General features: G+C 45.6%; 1 protein-coding gene across 13 annotated transcripts in view; it reads right to left on the minus strand.

Annotated features, from left to right (window-relative positions):
• Positions 1-17,449, minus strand: part of TRRAP (transformation/transcription domain associated protein) — a 112,181-nt gene that overhangs the window by 16,655 nt on the left and 78,077 nt on the right. For 7 of the 13 annotated variants that reach the window (XM_059898554.1, XM_059898560.1, XM_059898555.1 and 4 more), the window contains 9 exons: positions 16,609-16,800; positions 11,034-11,262; positions 10,152-10,417; positions 9,479-9,579; positions 8,045-8,246; positions 6,643-6,807; positions 5,132-5,222; positions 3,304-3,503; positions 2,258-2,519 (listed from right to left, as the gene is read on the minus strand). In XM_059898554.1, coding sequence (XP_059754537.1) covers positions 2,258-2,519; positions 3,304-3,503; positions 5,132-5,222; positions 6,643-6,807; positions 8,045-8,246; positions 9,479-9,579; positions 10,152-10,417; positions 11,034-11,262; positions 16,609-16,800 — 1,708 coding nt within the window. The remainder of the gene's footprint in view (positions 1-2,257; positions 2,520-3,303; positions 3,504-5,131; positions 5,223-6,642; positions 6,808-8,044; positions 8,247-9,478; positions 9,580-10,151; positions 10,418-11,033; positions 11,263-16,608; positions 16,801-17,449) is intronic. The other 6 variants (XM_059898557.1, XM_059898556.1, XM_059898563.1 and 3 more) reach the window with 3 other exon arrangements.

The following is a 17,449-nucleotide window of genomic DNA, read 5'->3' on the forward strand; positions in this document are numbered from 1 at the left end:
TACTTTTTTTTAAAAAAAAAATTACATTTATTTATTTATTTTTGGCTGCGTTGGGTCTTCGTTGCTGCACACAGGCTTTCTCTAGTTGCGGCGAGCAGGGGCTACTCTTCGTCGCGGTGCGTGGGTTTCTCACTGCGGTGGCTTCTCGTTGTGGAGCATGGGCTCCGGACGCGCGGGCTTCAGTAGTTGTGGCACACAGGCTCAGTACTTGTGGCGCACGGGCTTAGCTGCTCCACGGCATGTGGGATCTTCCCGGACCAGGGCTCGAACCCGTGTCCCCTGCATTGGCAGGCGGATTCTTAACCACTGTGCCACCAGGGAAGCCCCTGAAAGTCAATGTACTTTTATTGTGTGGGTTTTTTTTCACAGCATTTCTCTGGTTTCCCTTTAACTCTAGCATGACTTCACACGAGCAGGTGGCTGGAGAGGTCCCCATGCACCAACACGAGGAGGCAGGTTTCCACCCAAGGCTCCCCCGCAGAGCTACGGCAGAGGCCACCCAGCCAGGACGCAGGCAGCTGCACACAGGGGCTGCTCCTTCTCAGCTCTGGATCAGGAAGGTGTTACCAAGCTCAGGCCTGACATTCATGTAATGGATTTTTGTTTGTTACTTTTCGTTAACTTCTATTTTGAAATAAATATAGATTCACAGGAGTACAAAGAAATGTACAGGGAGGGCCACACACCCCTTTCCAAAACCAAGGCGTTGGCATAACCCCCAGGGCTGATTCAGATACGTGTCCTGTGCGTGTGCGCGCGTGCACGTGTATCTCTGTGAGATGCCATGTAGGGAGCGCCAAACCAGCACCGTGACCAAGATACTCGCCGTCCATCACCACAGACGCCCCGATGCCTCTCAGAGCCACAGCCACCTCCTCCCCGCATCCCTGACGCCTGGCTACCACTACTCTGGTCTCCAGCTTCATTATTATGGTATTTCACAAGTGTTTCATAATTAAGCAGCGTGCAGCAGGAATCCTCTTGAGACTGGCTTTTTGCAGTCAGCGTAATTTCTTTGAGGTTCATCTCAGTTGCTGTTAACTCCTCTTTATTTGCTTTATATGAGTATGGAAATACCACACGTTGTGTATCCATTCTCCTTAAAGGGGCATTTGGGTGGACTTCAGTTTGGAGCTATTACAAATAAAGTGGCTATCAACACTCGGGTATAAGTTTTTGCTTGTAAATAAGTCTCCTCTGGGATAAATTTAATGTACTGTTTTGAACCTCCTCCTACCTCCTTACAGACTTGGAGCTAGCAGCCAATGCATGCAATGTTGCTGGAGATGGAGGAACAACTCTCCTCCACTCTCTAGACCAGAACCCAGCGCTAAACCCAGAGACGGTCCTCCCTGGGGGCACGTGACGAGAGGCGCTGGACAGCTCTTGATTTAAGTATCTGAAACTCGCTACACGTTGTGGTGGGTCAGACCCTCATAGCTGTCCTTCTTTCAAGTTTCAGTGTCTGTCATTTTTTTCACATCAGAATCCGGATGACTTGTTCCACTTCTAATTCTCTATTTCAGACCACATTTGATTTAATGATCTGGACATTTTAAGATAAAGATACACTACATATCACTTCTTTGAAGTAACATATGATGGCTTCCATCAAACTTTCATCTCAGACTCTTCCTTTTTCAGAGGATGACAGACCACACAAGCACGAGCTCCAGGGGATGCAGCCGTGCCTGTGCGTACACTGGGGGGATGAGGGTCCCTACGACAGATGAGGATTTGGGCTGAGGGAGACCGGACCGCTCACCTCAGATCATGCAGAAAGAGGTGGGGCTCCTGTGGGTCTAGGGAAATGCGTGAACCTGAACTGGGGACAGGATTAGAAACACAACCTCCTTTTCATCTTGCCACCAGAATCCACTACAGGCCTGAACCTTACCTGTCACCTCGGGCCCTGCACCGTTGGGTCTTCCTGCCTCACCTTACCCTGTTGCGTTTTCCCATGAAAACCAAGCAGAAGGAGGGACGGGGGAGCAGAAGCAGGTCTGTCCTAAAACCCTGTGTCTAACCTGACGGGGAGCCCGGTGCTCTGGCCCTGAAACCTCGACCTTTCACCGGAGGGAAGGACATGCAGCCCCAGGCGGGGAACGTCAGTTTCCTTGTGATCCAGTCTGTACTTTAAACACAGTCTAACCAGCTCGCCCGGTACTGTGCTCATGAAAACGAACGGATGTGGTTAACTTAGATGTTAAGACCGAGGAAAAACGCTGAGTGGGAGCTCCCTTGGATCAGGACTCACCGGTTGTGAACTGGCCCTTCAGCTTCTGGAAGACAGGGTCCTGCGCGGTGGCCTGTGCGCGCCGGGCCAGGGACTCGGAGGCCGCGCTGGAGAACATGGTCGAGACGTTGGACACGTTCTCCAGGCCCACCCCGAACGTGCTCACCAGCTTCTTGACGAAGTTGAGAGTATGGGGAGTAATCTTGGCATCCGACACTGCTCCGCTTTTCTCAAATGCGACAGAGTAGCACTTTGCCAGGCCCTGCTGGAGCTGCCTGAGAACCTGGGGGAAAGAGACCCGAGGCAGCTTGCACAACAGAGCTCTCCATTCAAGCAACCCACCCACCAACCAAAAAGCACCTGCCCCGCCCACCCGGCCCCACCACCGACACCTGGCGCACAGCAGGCGTCAGCACCAGACTGTGCGGAACCGGGGGGCCGCCCGGACACTCATGCCATGAGCTGTGTTCTTAACAATGAGAAGCAACTGTCCTGAACATTAAAAAAAAAAAGACCCAAGACCCCACTTTTTGCATCATACACATACCTTTCTGTTGAGCAACCAAGGAAAAAAACCTATTTTCAGATCACTTCAGTGTACTCTGCACACACACAAAATAACACAGTCCTAACGAGAGGCCTCGTGGCCAACCAGACAAATATCTGGGCAACAAAGGCTGAGTATTCTATCACCGCCACTAAGGTTGTGGCCTGAGAACCAGCTCCCAGCTCCTGGAGACGAGTGGCCGGTGAGTGACCCCTGCCCACACCACCGCGGCTCCCTGGTCAGTGGTGGCATTTCAGTGATTAAGCTCATACACGTGAACAAAATAAGCATTTTAAGGCCAGAAATGGCTTTCTCAATCTCATCTTCTTTTGAAGTCTTCTACTTCCAATATTAAGGCAGCACTAGCGTGCAGACATTAAGTATCTGCTGTTCCACCGTTCAATCCAACAAACATACACACAACCAGGCAGGGAGTCTCAAGAGAACACGGCCATGAAAGCATTCCAAATGATCCATCCCCTCCGCAGGATGCCAGCACCCCCGAGACCACATCACATACCTCCTCGTGCCAGTTTTCCCGGAACCAGACCATCTGATCGACGATGCCTTCCAGGGAAGACAGCAGGGTCGGGTGCAGCTCCCGCTGCATGTGCATGATTCGGCTGCAGCGCCACATGGGGGCCGTGGCTCTTATGGGCCCTGGATCTGATGCAGAATGGGACTGGTTACCCACTGAACTTGGCTGCTGCTGTCCAGAATCTGAGAGCAACACACACAACGCCAATGTCAGCGCCAAACTGACCGATGGGAGAGTCGGTGCTCTAAGGACCCACCGGCCAAAGGAACGCTGGTTCCTGCCGGCGTGGGACACATCCCGGGGCGCTTCCCAGGGGCTGTGTGGGAGGCGCCCTGGCTCTAAGGAGAGGGCGCTGAGGAGGGCACGGCCCCTACAACTGGGCTTCCAGTGGTTCCAGAAGGCGTATGTGTTGAGAGAGAAAGCAGGTATGGCAGCACGTAACTGGTGGGTCTGGGTGAGGGTGTGCAGGCTTCACTGGACTTTCTAACTTCAGTGGAAGTTTGAACATTTTTTTAAATGTCTGGCAGAACATTTCAAAATTCACTCCTCGTATTACAGCTCAGAGAATCTAGAAGTAGTTAACAAGTCAGCCTACATGTTTTCATCTAGGTAAGCCAAACCACATGTATAAAATGACATCTTTGAAAAATACAGTCACTCGCTATATAAGAAATATGTTGTAGGGACTTTCCTGGTGGCGCAGTGGTTAAGAATCCACCTGCCAATGCAGAGGACACGCGTTTGAGCCCTGGTCCGGGAAGATCCCACATGCCGCGGGAAGATCCCACATGCCGCGGAGCCCGTGCGCCACAACTACTGAGCCTGTGCTCTAGAGACCGCGAGCCACAACTACTGAGCCTGTGTGCCACAACTACTGAAGCCTGCACGCCTAGAGCCCGTGCTCTGCAACAAGAGAAGCACCGCAATGAGAAGACTGCACACTGCAAAGAAGAGTAGCCCCCGCTCGCCGCAACTAGAGAAGGCCCGCGCGTAGCAATGAAGTCCCAATGCAGCCAAAAATAAATAAATAAATATATTTTTAAAAAAAGAAAAAAGAAATACGTTGTAGAACCCCCTTTGCTCATTTTTTTAGCTTCATCTCTCTTAGAATAAAAAAATCTTAACTTTCGAATGACCAAAACATGAATCTACCCAGGTACCCAGGAGGTTGGAGCTAACACGCTGTGCGGTCCTCACCCACCCCGCGCAGGACCAGGAGATGCTGCCACCGTCCAGTGGGTGGAGTCACCTTCCTAGAAAGACTCTGGCCCCGCAGCATAAATGTCTACATATTAAAAACGTGGTGAAGCAAGTAAACATGGTGTTTACAAAGCACCATGCTTAGTGGGTAACTGAAACCATTAAATTACTTCTTTACACACCAGAGCTATTCAATATAGATTAAAAACCTCTATTTTGAGTACGTTTTTACATTTGGTGAGATTGATTTCTATGCTGATTCCCCTGACAGCTGAAGATATTCCTTATAACACCGTAACTGACGTTTACACTGTTTACCAGGATGCATTTATAACTAATGGGGCAAGTTCAGCTTTATAATTATCTGTACCTAAAAATTTCATGTATTTTTTTTCTACTTAGGGATCGAATCACTCAGGTAGATGAATACCCTATTACACTGCGGCGAAGGAAAACCAGAAACTTCACTGGGAGATCAGGTTTTATCTTCCAGACCCAGTGTCCTCTCAGGGACTAAACACAAGACCGGCCCACATGCTGGAAAGGAGCTGCAAGCGAGCATGTGTCCGCGGCAGTGGGGGCCTGGCCGCTGCACCCCCCGGAGACGTACCGCTCTTGTAGCGCTCCCGCTGTTCTATCTTCAGGGTCAGGTACAGGGTCCGGATGGGAAAGTAGACGGCTTGGGGATACACTCGTCCAACCTGCTCCGAGACAGTTAATCATGAGTGGGATGCTGGCCTGCACTTGGCCACACCACCGACCTAATACACATGAGGTCGGATTAAACAGCAAGTCAAACATCTAGTTTAGCTTTAAAAGATCCAAGAAAGAGCAACATGGTGTATTTCATCAGTTCTGCCCCAAGACTACTGATGACAGAGGGAAACCACACTTTCATTTGATTCAGTTAATATGAGGATGACAAACACTCAAGTCCCTGGATCTCACTCGGGCCAATGACAGGAAAACACAAAATGACACCAGTCTTTATTCAGCGGGAACTGTGAGCTGATTCTAGCTAACTGACAACAAGGCTCACTAGCGAGTAACTTCACTCTGCAAAACTGCAGGAAGGAGGAGACTGAACTTTTTCTCTTTAAGGTAAGACATGCCGGTTTTACCAAATTGGGGTTACATGGCTCCTTCAAAAGGGCTGAGCAGATATCACCCAGCTCTGCCACAGGGTGGCTGGCTAACGTACATTAAGAGACATTCAATGAATGACGATACCAAATAAAGGGAACCTACACCTTGACAGATCAACTCCAAGCGAAATACCAGTCAGTACCCAGGAACACAGCTGCAAGCTCTCAAGGGAAAAATAAAACCACTTCTGGGTACCGTGTAGATGATGCACCACATGTGAAGAACAGACAGAACGATGAACAAGTAGCATGTCCCCAAATGCTTGGTTATGACGCTGTTCACATGTGAAAAATTATATATATGACTCTGTAATTTTATAAGAAGCAGCACAGTCAAAGGCACTCTATCCCAGACCGACTGTATCCAAATCTTTATTGTTCAGGCCCTTCCCCTCTCGGTCTTTTTGCAGGAGAGGGACAATCTGGAGCCACTCTCAAATAAGGGTCATGAAAGCCCTTCTACAGGACCCCGGGCCCCAGTCTGTCCGACTCCCCAAGCCCACCCAGTGCACACAACTTGCAGCCTCGGCAGCTGCGGCTGAACAACTAACTGTACAGAGGGCAATCAACACCACAACTGGGCTGAGTGTTCTTCCGAAGGGAAGCTCTGAAGAGCGACTGGCACACGATGGGATGTCAGCCGTGAAGTATCAACCAGACACACACTCACCGTGGGTAACTGTGAGTCCTCACTAGTGACCTTGCATTTTAAGAGAATGTTTATTTTACGTGTATCTTATGTGGCAACACGTTCAAGGAAAGAAATGACCATTTTAATACTGTAACTCTAGCAGATTATTCCATGCCAACCCTGATATACTCTTCAATCACTTTCCATTGTGCTTTATATCAAGTGATATCTAATTGTGTACATCTTCCCATCTCTCTTTGAGCATGAGCATTTCCTTCCTGGAAAAAAAAAGGATGTGAAATGAAGACAATTTTTTTGTGATCAAAGATGCCTTGCTATTCCCACCTGGCTAATCAGGTTCAAAAGCAGCTTTCCCTCTGAGCCAACCAGACAGGTGAGCAGCTGTGGGATCCAGGCCAGCCACTGGATGGGCGGCACACCGATGCAGTACTTGTCGACGGCATCTGCCAAAGTGTTTTTGTCATCGTCAAAACTCAAGAGCCACAGCACCTAAGACAGAAGGGAAAATTCTAGAGTTGAATGAAAATTCTAAGGCTCTGATCAAGTGACCTTTCCCCCCACATTAAAATACCATATAGAGTAACTTCACTGGCATTGCGGGAAAATATCTATAAAAGGCCCAACAATATTGCTAAACCTAAACGTAAATCTTATAAATAAAACTGAAAATTTACACATAGCTTTCATCCAGATTTAGCTTTAATGCCCACTAGTAACTGACCCAATTGGCTGGCTAGTGGTGGCCAGTGTGACCCCAAGGGGTTTCAGCCTGCTACTCCACACCTGCAATCTCCCCAGAACAAAATGGGCTTCTGCTAAAGATCTCAGGTGACAACCACCCTAGTATCAGGTAGGCCCCGTGCTGGCAGCCTGGTGTCCAGGGACGTCTGAAACAATTACATCTAAAAATAAGCAAAGCTGGAGTCAAGACAGTGAGGTGGTTTCTTGGTATGACTACAGTCAGTTTGTTTCTATAGTCGGCTTTAACTACTAGGTGCTGATGTTCAATCCAAATTTTGATGTTAAATCAAGGAATTCTAAAAACTCCTAACCTTTAATGGACAAAACAGAAAAGCAGAACTTATTCTTAAGTTTCTGCAAGAATGGAGTCTGGGTTGTATTGATGCGTTTCCCGGGAGGGCTGAGAAGGCTCAATACTGCGGAGGACACTTGGGCTCAAGCGGCCCCCCGTTGGGCCCAGGTCAATACCGGCCTTGTGCCCGGCACTGTACTGGGGGCCCCGCGGATGACAATGCAGGTGACTGCGACCTCACCCTGCAGTGTGTGCAGAAACCAGGGGATTCAACGTCACCTGTGACTAGAGCTGACCGGCTCCGTGACTGTGTGCACGGTCCCTGCAGGTGAGAGATCAGAATCTAACAGGTGTCTAGCAGGTAAGCTCTCTGGGCAGACCCCTCAGCAGTCTGCAGGAATCTTTGTCCAATGTGAGGTCCCACAGCAAACACTGGACTTGAGTCCTAAGACCCAGACTCTAGGCTCAGTTTTGCTGCTTAGAAGTCCTTTGACTCCAGGTATGTCCAGGCCTCCATTTTTCAGCTTGAAGTAGAACTGTGGACTATACTTCAAAAGGTGAAGGGAAATGAGAGGTAAGGCATGAAGAAATGCCTCATGCCCAGCACAGATCAGTAAGTCGCTGAATTTTCATCTAAACTTAAAGGCTACTTACTGGGTGGTCTTTGGTCAAAGCTAATTCTTTCAGTCTCACCTTGGCTAAGTATTTTCTTGATTTGCTCTCATTCTGATGCCGGCACGCATGCAGGTAACAGGTAATGGCAGACACTCCAAGATGCAGCTGCCGCTCCTTCACAAAGATGTTTTCCAGGTAATCGCCCCACATGGCCCAAGCTTTCACCAGCACATCGTGCATCTGCACAGCTGCAGAAAAGGCTTTGTTTGCTTCCTCAGACCTGTGAAGACACAAAATCAAAACAAATTTTTTTAGGTGAACATCATTTAATATAAAATCAACCATTTTAAAGTGAATAGTTCCATGGCATTTGGTACCTTTAAAATGTTGTGCAACTGCCACCTCTATGTAGGCCACAAACATTTTCATCACCCCAGAAAACCCTGACCCATGAAGCAGTCACTCTCCATTCCCCCAACCTCCAGCCCTGGTGACCACTGACCTGCTTTCTGTCTCTATGGATTTATCTACTCTGCACATTTCTTATTAATGGAATCATACATTGTAATTTTTTGTCTGGATTCTTTCAATCAGCATTGTGTTTTTGAGGTTCATCCACGCTACAGTACATGTTAACACTTCACTCCTCTTTAGGCTGAATACTATTCCAATGTCTGTATACACCACATCTTGTTTATCCATTCACTTGAGTTGTTTCGATATTCTGACCATAGTAAACAGTGCTGCTGTGAGCCTTCATGAACAACTACCCGCTTGAGTTCCTGTTTTCAACACTTTTGGGAAAATACCTAGGAGTGCAGTTGCTGGGCCATATGATAATTTTTTTGTTTAGTTTTTTGAGGACCTGCCATACTGTTTTCCAGTTGACTGACCCCCGCTCTAAAGCAAGAATCATCTCCATAAAAGCAATCAACTCTGGGGGCTTCCCTGGTGGCACAGTGGTTAGGAACCCGCCTGCCAATGCAGGGGGACACAGGTTTGAGCCCTGGTCCGGGGGGATCCCACATGTCTGTGCACCTAGAGCCTGTGCTGTGCAACAAGAGAGGCCACCACAATGAGAAGCCCATGCACCACAATGAAAAGTAGCCCCCGCTTGCCGCAAATAGAGGAAAACCCGCACACAGCAACAAAGACCCAACGCAGCCCAAAATAAATGAAATAAAATAAATTTATTAAAAAAAGAAAGGAATCAACTCTGCTCCAAAATGGCATGCTGAGAAACGGGGGCAATGAATCCATGTTATCAGCAGTTCTCTGTTCAAGCAATTCATGTTTAAAAAGTTTTTTAAGTACTACACTTGAGCTGGCCCGTCAATTTGCTGCAAGTTATTACCTTCCTAGAGGTGCAATATTTGAAATGTCATCCCTGACAACTGTCACTAAGCCATGTCAGTTTCTAGCTTGATCTTCACGTCGGCTTCAAGTTATAAATAACTATTTAGATAATCTGATGAGTCTGTCTCTTATCCTCCACCTACGTAACATACATACTTGTTGATCTGCGCCAAGAACATTCCCTTCAGCGCATAAAATTCAGCCGTCATCTCTTTTGTGAAGTATTTTAAGTTTGTAGACTCAATAACTTCAAGGCCCTGTTTATTAAAAACAGAAAAAAAGTTCTTGAATTTTCTAGACAATAGTATAAAAACCTCATTAAAATATTGATCTATGCAGCAAGTCGAAAGGTCATTGACAAATATACTTTAAATTGACAACAGGCTTGCCCACCATGAATATTTGCTGACTAACAAGTAGTATTTAAACTCAATCACTAAATGCAAATTCAGTTCTAGACACCTTAATGGTATTATTTTCTCCAAAGCTTCACCATAGCTAGTCAGTTTCATTGTTTTTATTAATATTCCTCTGAACATAGCCCAAATCTACCATATACCCTCATAGTTCTGCAGTTTTTAATGTTCTTTCCTTAACTACGTTAACCAAGTAGAAGAGAGACCATCACATGTAATTCACTCAAATACTCAAGCGGCTGCCTGTCCCTTTCTTGTTTGGGCAGGACTGTTCCCCGAGACCAGAGCTGTGTTTGTAAAGTTCTAGCCTCTTTCCCTGTTGTCTGAACCAGGCGTTTCCACATGGACCCTTCATTCCTCCCCAGACCTCCTGGGCGCGGGCGGGCGGGCATGGGGTCCGGCTGGCACTCTACCTGCATACACTCGTTCTTCCCCATGACGCCTGCCAGTTGCAGGTAGCATTTGACTTGCTGCCGAATCTTCTGGAAGCAATCCACGATAGGGACGGTTGGAATAGTATGAATACGACTTAATATATCCAGAGCTACATTGACCAGTCCCTGTTTTCGGGCAATTTTTCCATACTGGATGATTGCTGAAGCCGATGCGTGAACCCCAAGCATAGCATTGTTTGAACTTGGGTCATGCTGAGAACTATTCTCATAGGCCGTTACAATAGCTAGAGAGCAAAGAAATGAGTTTTCAGTCCATGTCAAACATTTTTCAAAGTGTTCCACAATAAGGCTTAAATAAAAAATGAAAAACAAACACACATGGCTTATGCAATGGGAAGCTCTGTGATAAACCCTCATTACTTTTCCTTGTATTCTGTATCAAAAGGAAGATCTAAGAAGCTCTAACTCTTGAGTTGGGTGTTACCGTCTTGGCTAACTAAACCACGAAGGTCGCTCTGAACAAATAGATGCCTGGCAGGTTGAGGGGAAGAGCAGAGGGGACCAGGGAAGGTGAAAAAGGCTACACGCTGCCACCTGAGCGCAGCTCTTCCTCAGGGGGCTTCAAAACAAAGCGGGCCACAACCCAGGCTGTGACCCCACTGGCCTGTGCCCCCGGTGCAACAGTGTCCAGCAGCACGTCTGTTCTAGCTGGAAAAAGGGAACAGGTAGGGGAAATTCTTCCCATCTTTCACAGCCTTCACCTTTACCTTGTCATAACAACCACCATCTACCATGCCAAAAAAAGAGAAAATCCGGTAAAAGAAAAAAAAAAACAAAAAACAAAACAACAAAACACAACCAAGACATGAAACCAGAACAGTGGGGTGTCTGGAAAATTACATGATGAATGCATGCCGGACCAGGTAGGTTTACCCTGGTAATGATGCTGCCGCCACATGAAGACGCTGCTCCAGTGGGACAAATCGTCAGACACGATGGGCAGCCGGTTCCTCCAGGTCTTCACCACTGTCTTCATGTCATGCAGGCTGTTGTTCCTTCCCAGGTTGGTGGGCTGTAAGCCTGCGTTAATTTGAGCGGCTTCCTGAAGTTCAATGATTTGCTGGGCTGCCTAAAAGGGACCAACATAAGAGATTCCACAGTGAGCATTAAGATTGAAAGAGGAGGGCTTCCCTGGTGGCACAGTGGTTGAGAATCTGCCTGCTAATGCAGGGGACACGGGTTCGAGCCCTGGTCTGGGAAGATCCCACATGCCGCGGAGCAGCTAGGCCCGTGAGCCACAACTACTGAGCCTGCGCGTCTGGAGCCTGTGCTCCGCAACGAGAGAGGTCGCGACAGTGAGAGGCCCGCGCACCGCGATGAAGAGTGGCCCCCGCTTGCCACAACTAGAGAAAGCCCTCGCGCAGAAACGAAGACCCAACACAGCCAAAAATAAATAAATAAATAAATAAATAAATAAAAATCAGCATCTTTAAAAAAAAAAAAAAAAAAAGATTGAAAGAGGATAACAAACCAGAGTCAATCAGGAATCCTCACTGTGAAGAGCTCACGATTCAATTACCAAAGGAAGCACTGTGCCTCAGGTGCCACATTTAACTTACTCCATACCTCAAACGCTACTCTCGTGGTCCCTGTCCCCACCCCCCATTTTAACACCTCTGCTCTGCGGCTGCTGTGACACTGGGGCCTGGAGAACACCGACTCCCCCCGCCCCCCATAACTATCCTTTTTCTGTGCCCTTTGCCACCAGCTAAGTGTGGCTCTTTGTCTACCGACGCCTAAGACCAGAACAGCCCGGTCCCCCTGCCCTCAAGCTGTACTTCCATGAACATCTGAACCCCGGAGCCACGTCAAGCATCTCAGAACACGGTTCTAACGATCTCTTTGGGCTGATACATGCATTTGCGTCACATCCCTATACATCTGTCCAGGTCACTACCCTTTAAACCCCAGATGTGTTGCTGGCTCCAAATTTATGGTGCCCTCTCCTTACGGGGGGGCCCGGGCCACAGTTCTGAGCCTATTCAAGCTCTACCTGTCAAGCTTCACCTTCTGCTCTCCCACAGGGATTCTTCCCTTCTCTAAATCCTTGTGTGTATTTTCTGTCCTACCACATGGCACTGAATCATAGACTCCCTCTTAAAATTTTGCTTCTTACGGATATGTCACCTCCCTCCAGCCTAATTCTCTTTTGGGGCAGAAAGTTTTAATTAAATTGTTTGAGTCCCCAAACACAGCACCAAGTTCAGTACTCAGTATCCTTCTGTTTCATCTTAATTTTAAAAATTTAAGAATTTATGCTTTCCATCTATACTTCATTACATTTAAGTTTAATTCATTACATTTGGGTTTCTGAAACCTTTATCTCATCCTTCCTCCCACCAAAAGCTTACTGATAATAGAACAATGGGATATTTGTTTTATAACAGCTTTACTGAGGTATAATTGAAACATCATCAAAATCACCTTTTAGAGTGTACAGTTCAGTAGTTTTTAGCACAGATCTTTCTCAACTTACGATGGGGTTACGTTCCAATAAACTCATCCTAAGTGGAAAATACCTGACGTTAAGAACGCATTTAACACACCTAACCTACCAGACATCCTAGCTTAGCCCAGCCAACCTGAATGTGCTTTAAAACACTCACACTATCTAACCCAAAGCCTATTTAATAATAAAGTGTTGATTTTCTCTTATAATTTACTAACAACTGTACTGAAAGTGAAAAATAGAATGGTTGTATGGGTTCAGAATAGCTGTAAGCATGCGCTTGTTCACCCTCGTGATCGCATGGCTGACCAGGAGCTGAAGCTTGGTACCACTCACTACCCAGCACCACGTGAGTATCATACCACATACGCTGGTCTGGTCAAAATTCAGTGTTCAAAGTATGGTTTCTACTGAATATAGATCGTATATATATTTTTTCACACCATCATAAAGTCAAAAAATTGTAAGTCAGCGACCATGTATATTTTTCCTAGAGCTATATGACCATCAACCCTATCTAGTTATAGAAAGAAGCCCACAGGTAGCGTCTCTCCACTCTTCCTCCCCTAGAAGGTGACAACCACTAATCTACTGTTTATCTCTATGGATTTGTCTATTCTAGACATTTCATATAAATGGAATCATACATGGGGCCTTCTGTGTCTTGCTTCTTCACTCAGCAATACTTTCAAGGTTTACCCACGCTGTAACACATACTGGTACTTCATTCCTTTTTACCGCTGAGTAATACTCCATTGCATGAATATACCATTTTAATTTATTCATTCATCAGCTGATGGTCATTTGGAGTATTTCCACATTTTGACTATTATGACTATTAACACTATAGACATTTGTGTGAGCGTTTTTGTGGACATAAGTTTTAATTTCTCTTAAGAGTTACACCTAGGAGTGAAATTGTTGAGCCTATGGTAATTCCATGTTTAATATTTTGAGAAACTGTCAGACTGTTTCCAAAGAGCAAGCACTATTTTACAATCCTACAAGCAATATATGAGGATTCCATTTTTCTCCACATCCTCACCAGTACTTGCTATTACCTTTTTCATTCTAGCTATGCTAATGCGTATAAAGTGGTATCTCATTGCGGTTATGATTTGCATTTCCCTAATGACTAATGATGTTGAGCATTTTTTTCTTGTGCTTATAGGTTAGATAAAACTTTTTCAAATATTCCTGAACTACTTCTATAAAGTCTGTAGTCTTTGCAGAATGTAACCACTAGAGTCTCTGCTCAGTTAGCTTACTGGTCAGCAAATGATTAGACAGAGATTTCCTTAAAGACCTGAAATGATAAGGCTCTGTGTGCCTTTTGCAGCATGCCCCTTATCCCTCAGCCAGGCAATTTTCAATTCTGCCTCAGCCTTTACTTCCCACTTATACAGAGCCCCAAGGTCAGCCAGAGGTGAAAGCTTAGGATCTTCTCAAGTCTCTCCTGAGCATGTGTGCACAGGATGTATGTGTATGTGGTCTTCTAGATTCCCAGGAATATGTTAAAGCTTTTCACAATATATATAGACATCTCATTCTCTAATCTTCCCTTTACTGGGACTGGTGTTGCTACATCAGGCAGCTGTGATATTAAACAATTGCCAGTGATTATTTTTGACAAATGCTCTCACATATGACTTTCTCTACTGAGCAAGCTCTGAGTCAGGTCAAATAGAGACAAACCCTGTGAATAGGGTTCTTCTAGGAGCTGTAGTGCTGGTTAAATAGTGCCAGCATTCTGGGGCTGGGTTTTTTTTGGGGGGTCTCTAAATCTGTACTGTCTTCCACTGGTGGCTGCTAGGCTGGTTTTCACAGCTACTATGGTTGGAAGCTGTTGGTTTCCAAGGCAGAGCTGGGGAGAGGGGTGATGGGAATAGGACAATTAAATGCCACAAAACCTTGCTATTCTTACTGAAATACAGCTGTTTTCCTTAAATGCTCCCTGGATTACTGCAAATCTTTAAATTTCAGAGTTGTGAAAGGTTGGTTTTAACAACGTCCCCCGTTGTGCCCGTTGCTGTTATGAAGTAAAACTTCAGAGGCCCTTACGCTGCTCTTCTGGACAACGTGACAGCAAAGTCACTCCCTCCGCAACAGCGCTCAGACTCTGTGTTTCTTCCTGACTCGTGGCTGATCCAGGAGCCCAGTACTGATGTTTTCAGTAGGCCAAAGGGGTAGACGCGCCACCTAAAATCCCTATCACAACTCTCGGGTCCTGGAGTCAGTAAGACGGGAATGCTGCTGTGCAAAAGCACCAAAACTTTTCCCCTCAGTGATTCTTTTGAGGGGTTGAGGGGTGGTAGTTGAGGAGGAGGGGGAGAGACACAAGCTGTAGTTCGAAATACATTATTTTATAACTTATTAAAACATGATAAATATTTCTAAAAATTAGGCATTGTTTTAACATTTATAGGTTTCGAAAAAAGGTATAGTTAATTTTTTAAAAATAAACACTTCTCTAGCTCATCCTTTCCACCTCCTCAAACTCTGACCCTAAAATTAATAGTTACCGAATGATCAAACTGAAACATTGTTGAATCGTTTCCATAAAATCATTCTTATGTCTTCATTTTCTATAAGATTTCTCAGCTATGCTGGTTGATAGTGCTACTTGGGGGAGGAAATCATCTCTCTAAATGCAGTTAGCTTTGTAACCAAACTAATCAACAAATTACTGAGTATCAACTGTGACCACAGCAGTGGAAGAGAAACTGCCTTTAATTTCATTTCCAAAATTCCTGAATCAGGATTGTCTGAAATACTGCCTTTTATACTCTGTACTTTGAATATATAACCACACAATAATTTCTATTTATTCACAACTGTGTTATTCATAGCAATACTTAGCCATTCATTCATAATAATACTCAGTCATTCACAATATTTCTTGCATTGACACCTTTTTCCTATGTTCATGCAATAACTTTTTTCCTAACAGCTACGACATGCAACCCATCTTTTCACTTTTAGAGGATGTGGAAGAAAAAGTCCACTTTAAATAAAAGGCTTTAGAATATTTTAATAACCTAGATTAGAGATGTTATATACCTGCAAAATAACACTACCTTAGTGCACACCTTGCGAAAAAGCCAAAAATAATAGATATAAAAAGGAAAAATATCAAAACAAAGCGATTAATTGCTTCAATGAACTTCTGGTTCACTATGACAGTGACAAAATAATCTAAGTATATTAATAAATAACTATATCATTTAAAAAATCTATAAAAAACTACACTATAAAAATCAATATAGCAGTTTAAGTCTCAAAACTACTCTTTCAAGAGGAAAAAAGTATGACCATTCTGCCTATAGTTTTACTCATGCAATAACACTGGGAGCTGCTCCATGCCAGGAGCCAGATAAAAGAGGACAAGGGCTGACACAGCCCTTCGTGTGTGTGTGTGTGTGTGTGTGTGTGTATGTGCGGGCACACGCACATGCACAGGGGCTGGGAGGATGGGGAAGCATGTTCCATGGAGAGGGGCGGCGTGCACAAGGGGCTGTGGGGAGAGACCCTTTAGATCTGAGCCACTGAATGGTGGCTGGTGTGGCTGAACAAATTGTCAGAAACAGTGAAGACGACACACAAAGGAAGAAGCCAAGGCGCAGCCTATTTAACTGCAGTCTTAAGAGTCTCAGAGGAGGAGAGACCTTTTCAGACTGAACAGTGGCATCACACTGATGGTGGTACAGTGGGCATTAAAGAATATTCCTAAAGCAAAAATGAAAATCATCCAGATCACTCCCGTGGGACGGCTTCTGTCAGTTAAATCCCTTGGAAGCACCAAAAATGAGACGCAACATTTCAGTCCTCTCCGTTTTGCCTCTGGCCTTCCTTTCACCGAGGATGAGTTTAAATGGGAAAGGACAAGTGGAAGGAGTTTCCTCTCCCGTCCAGCTCAGCTTATGGACCTAAGCCTGGACGGGAGGAGCTCTGCCGGGAGGGACCCACCTGGAGAAGAGGTGTGTGCACGTGCGACACCACGTGGGGCAGCCGCCGCCACTCGCGGATGGCCAAGCTGCTGGCCATTTCCACCAGGCGCTCGATGAAGCTCAGCTGCTGCTCCTCAGGGTGGCAGATCGCCAGGTATCCACGGTACATGTTGACCTTCCACGCCATCTCCTTTGGACAACTTACTTCTACCTGGTTATGGAAGAACATCACATAGGAAACAATGGGTATACTTCCTCTCAGTGGAAAGAGTCAAAAAGTAAAGTCAATTTTTTGGTAGCCAGTTTGCAAAGCAATAAACAGAAATTAAGCTATAAATAGACACTCATTTTCCTTAGAGATGTCATCGTGCTTTAGATTTTTTCTGGACACTCTCCTTTGCCGAATACCAATGAGTGGCCAATCTCTCTATCTATGGAGGTGCCACAGGCTCCTTGCTTTAAGGTCACTAGTAGTTCCAGAAAGGGGAAACTGATCAACACCATTATGACAGACCAGATGAACAACGTACAAAGTCAGCCAGTGAATTTTCAAAGGATTAAATATGTGCTCATTCTCCTCTCTGATAAATATCAGTATAATTTTGAATTGTTTCCAATTCACAGTTATCCTGGGAAATTAATCTAACTTGTTCCACATTATATAAGGAAGCTGAAGGCAGCGATTCAGGTTTATAAGAATATGAGTGAACATTCATAAATTTTACTGTCATTTAAAGGCCGCACTTTATTATCTGCTATAAAGGTTCCCCCAGATTTCTCGTATCTTGGTTATCAGTTCTGATGAAGTGGACAGAGCCCAGAGCCAGCACGTTTCCTCCCATTGGCCCTAAGCCCAGGGA

Source organism: Balaenoptera ricei, chromosome 15 (genome assembly GCF_028023285.1).
Source record: "Balaenoptera ricei isolate mBalRic1 chromosome 15, mBalRic1.hap2, whole genome shotgun sequence".
In the NCBI taxonomy this organism is placed as follows: Eukaryota; Metazoa; Chordata; class Mammalia; order Artiodactyla; family Balaenopteridae; genus Balaenoptera; species Balaenoptera ricei.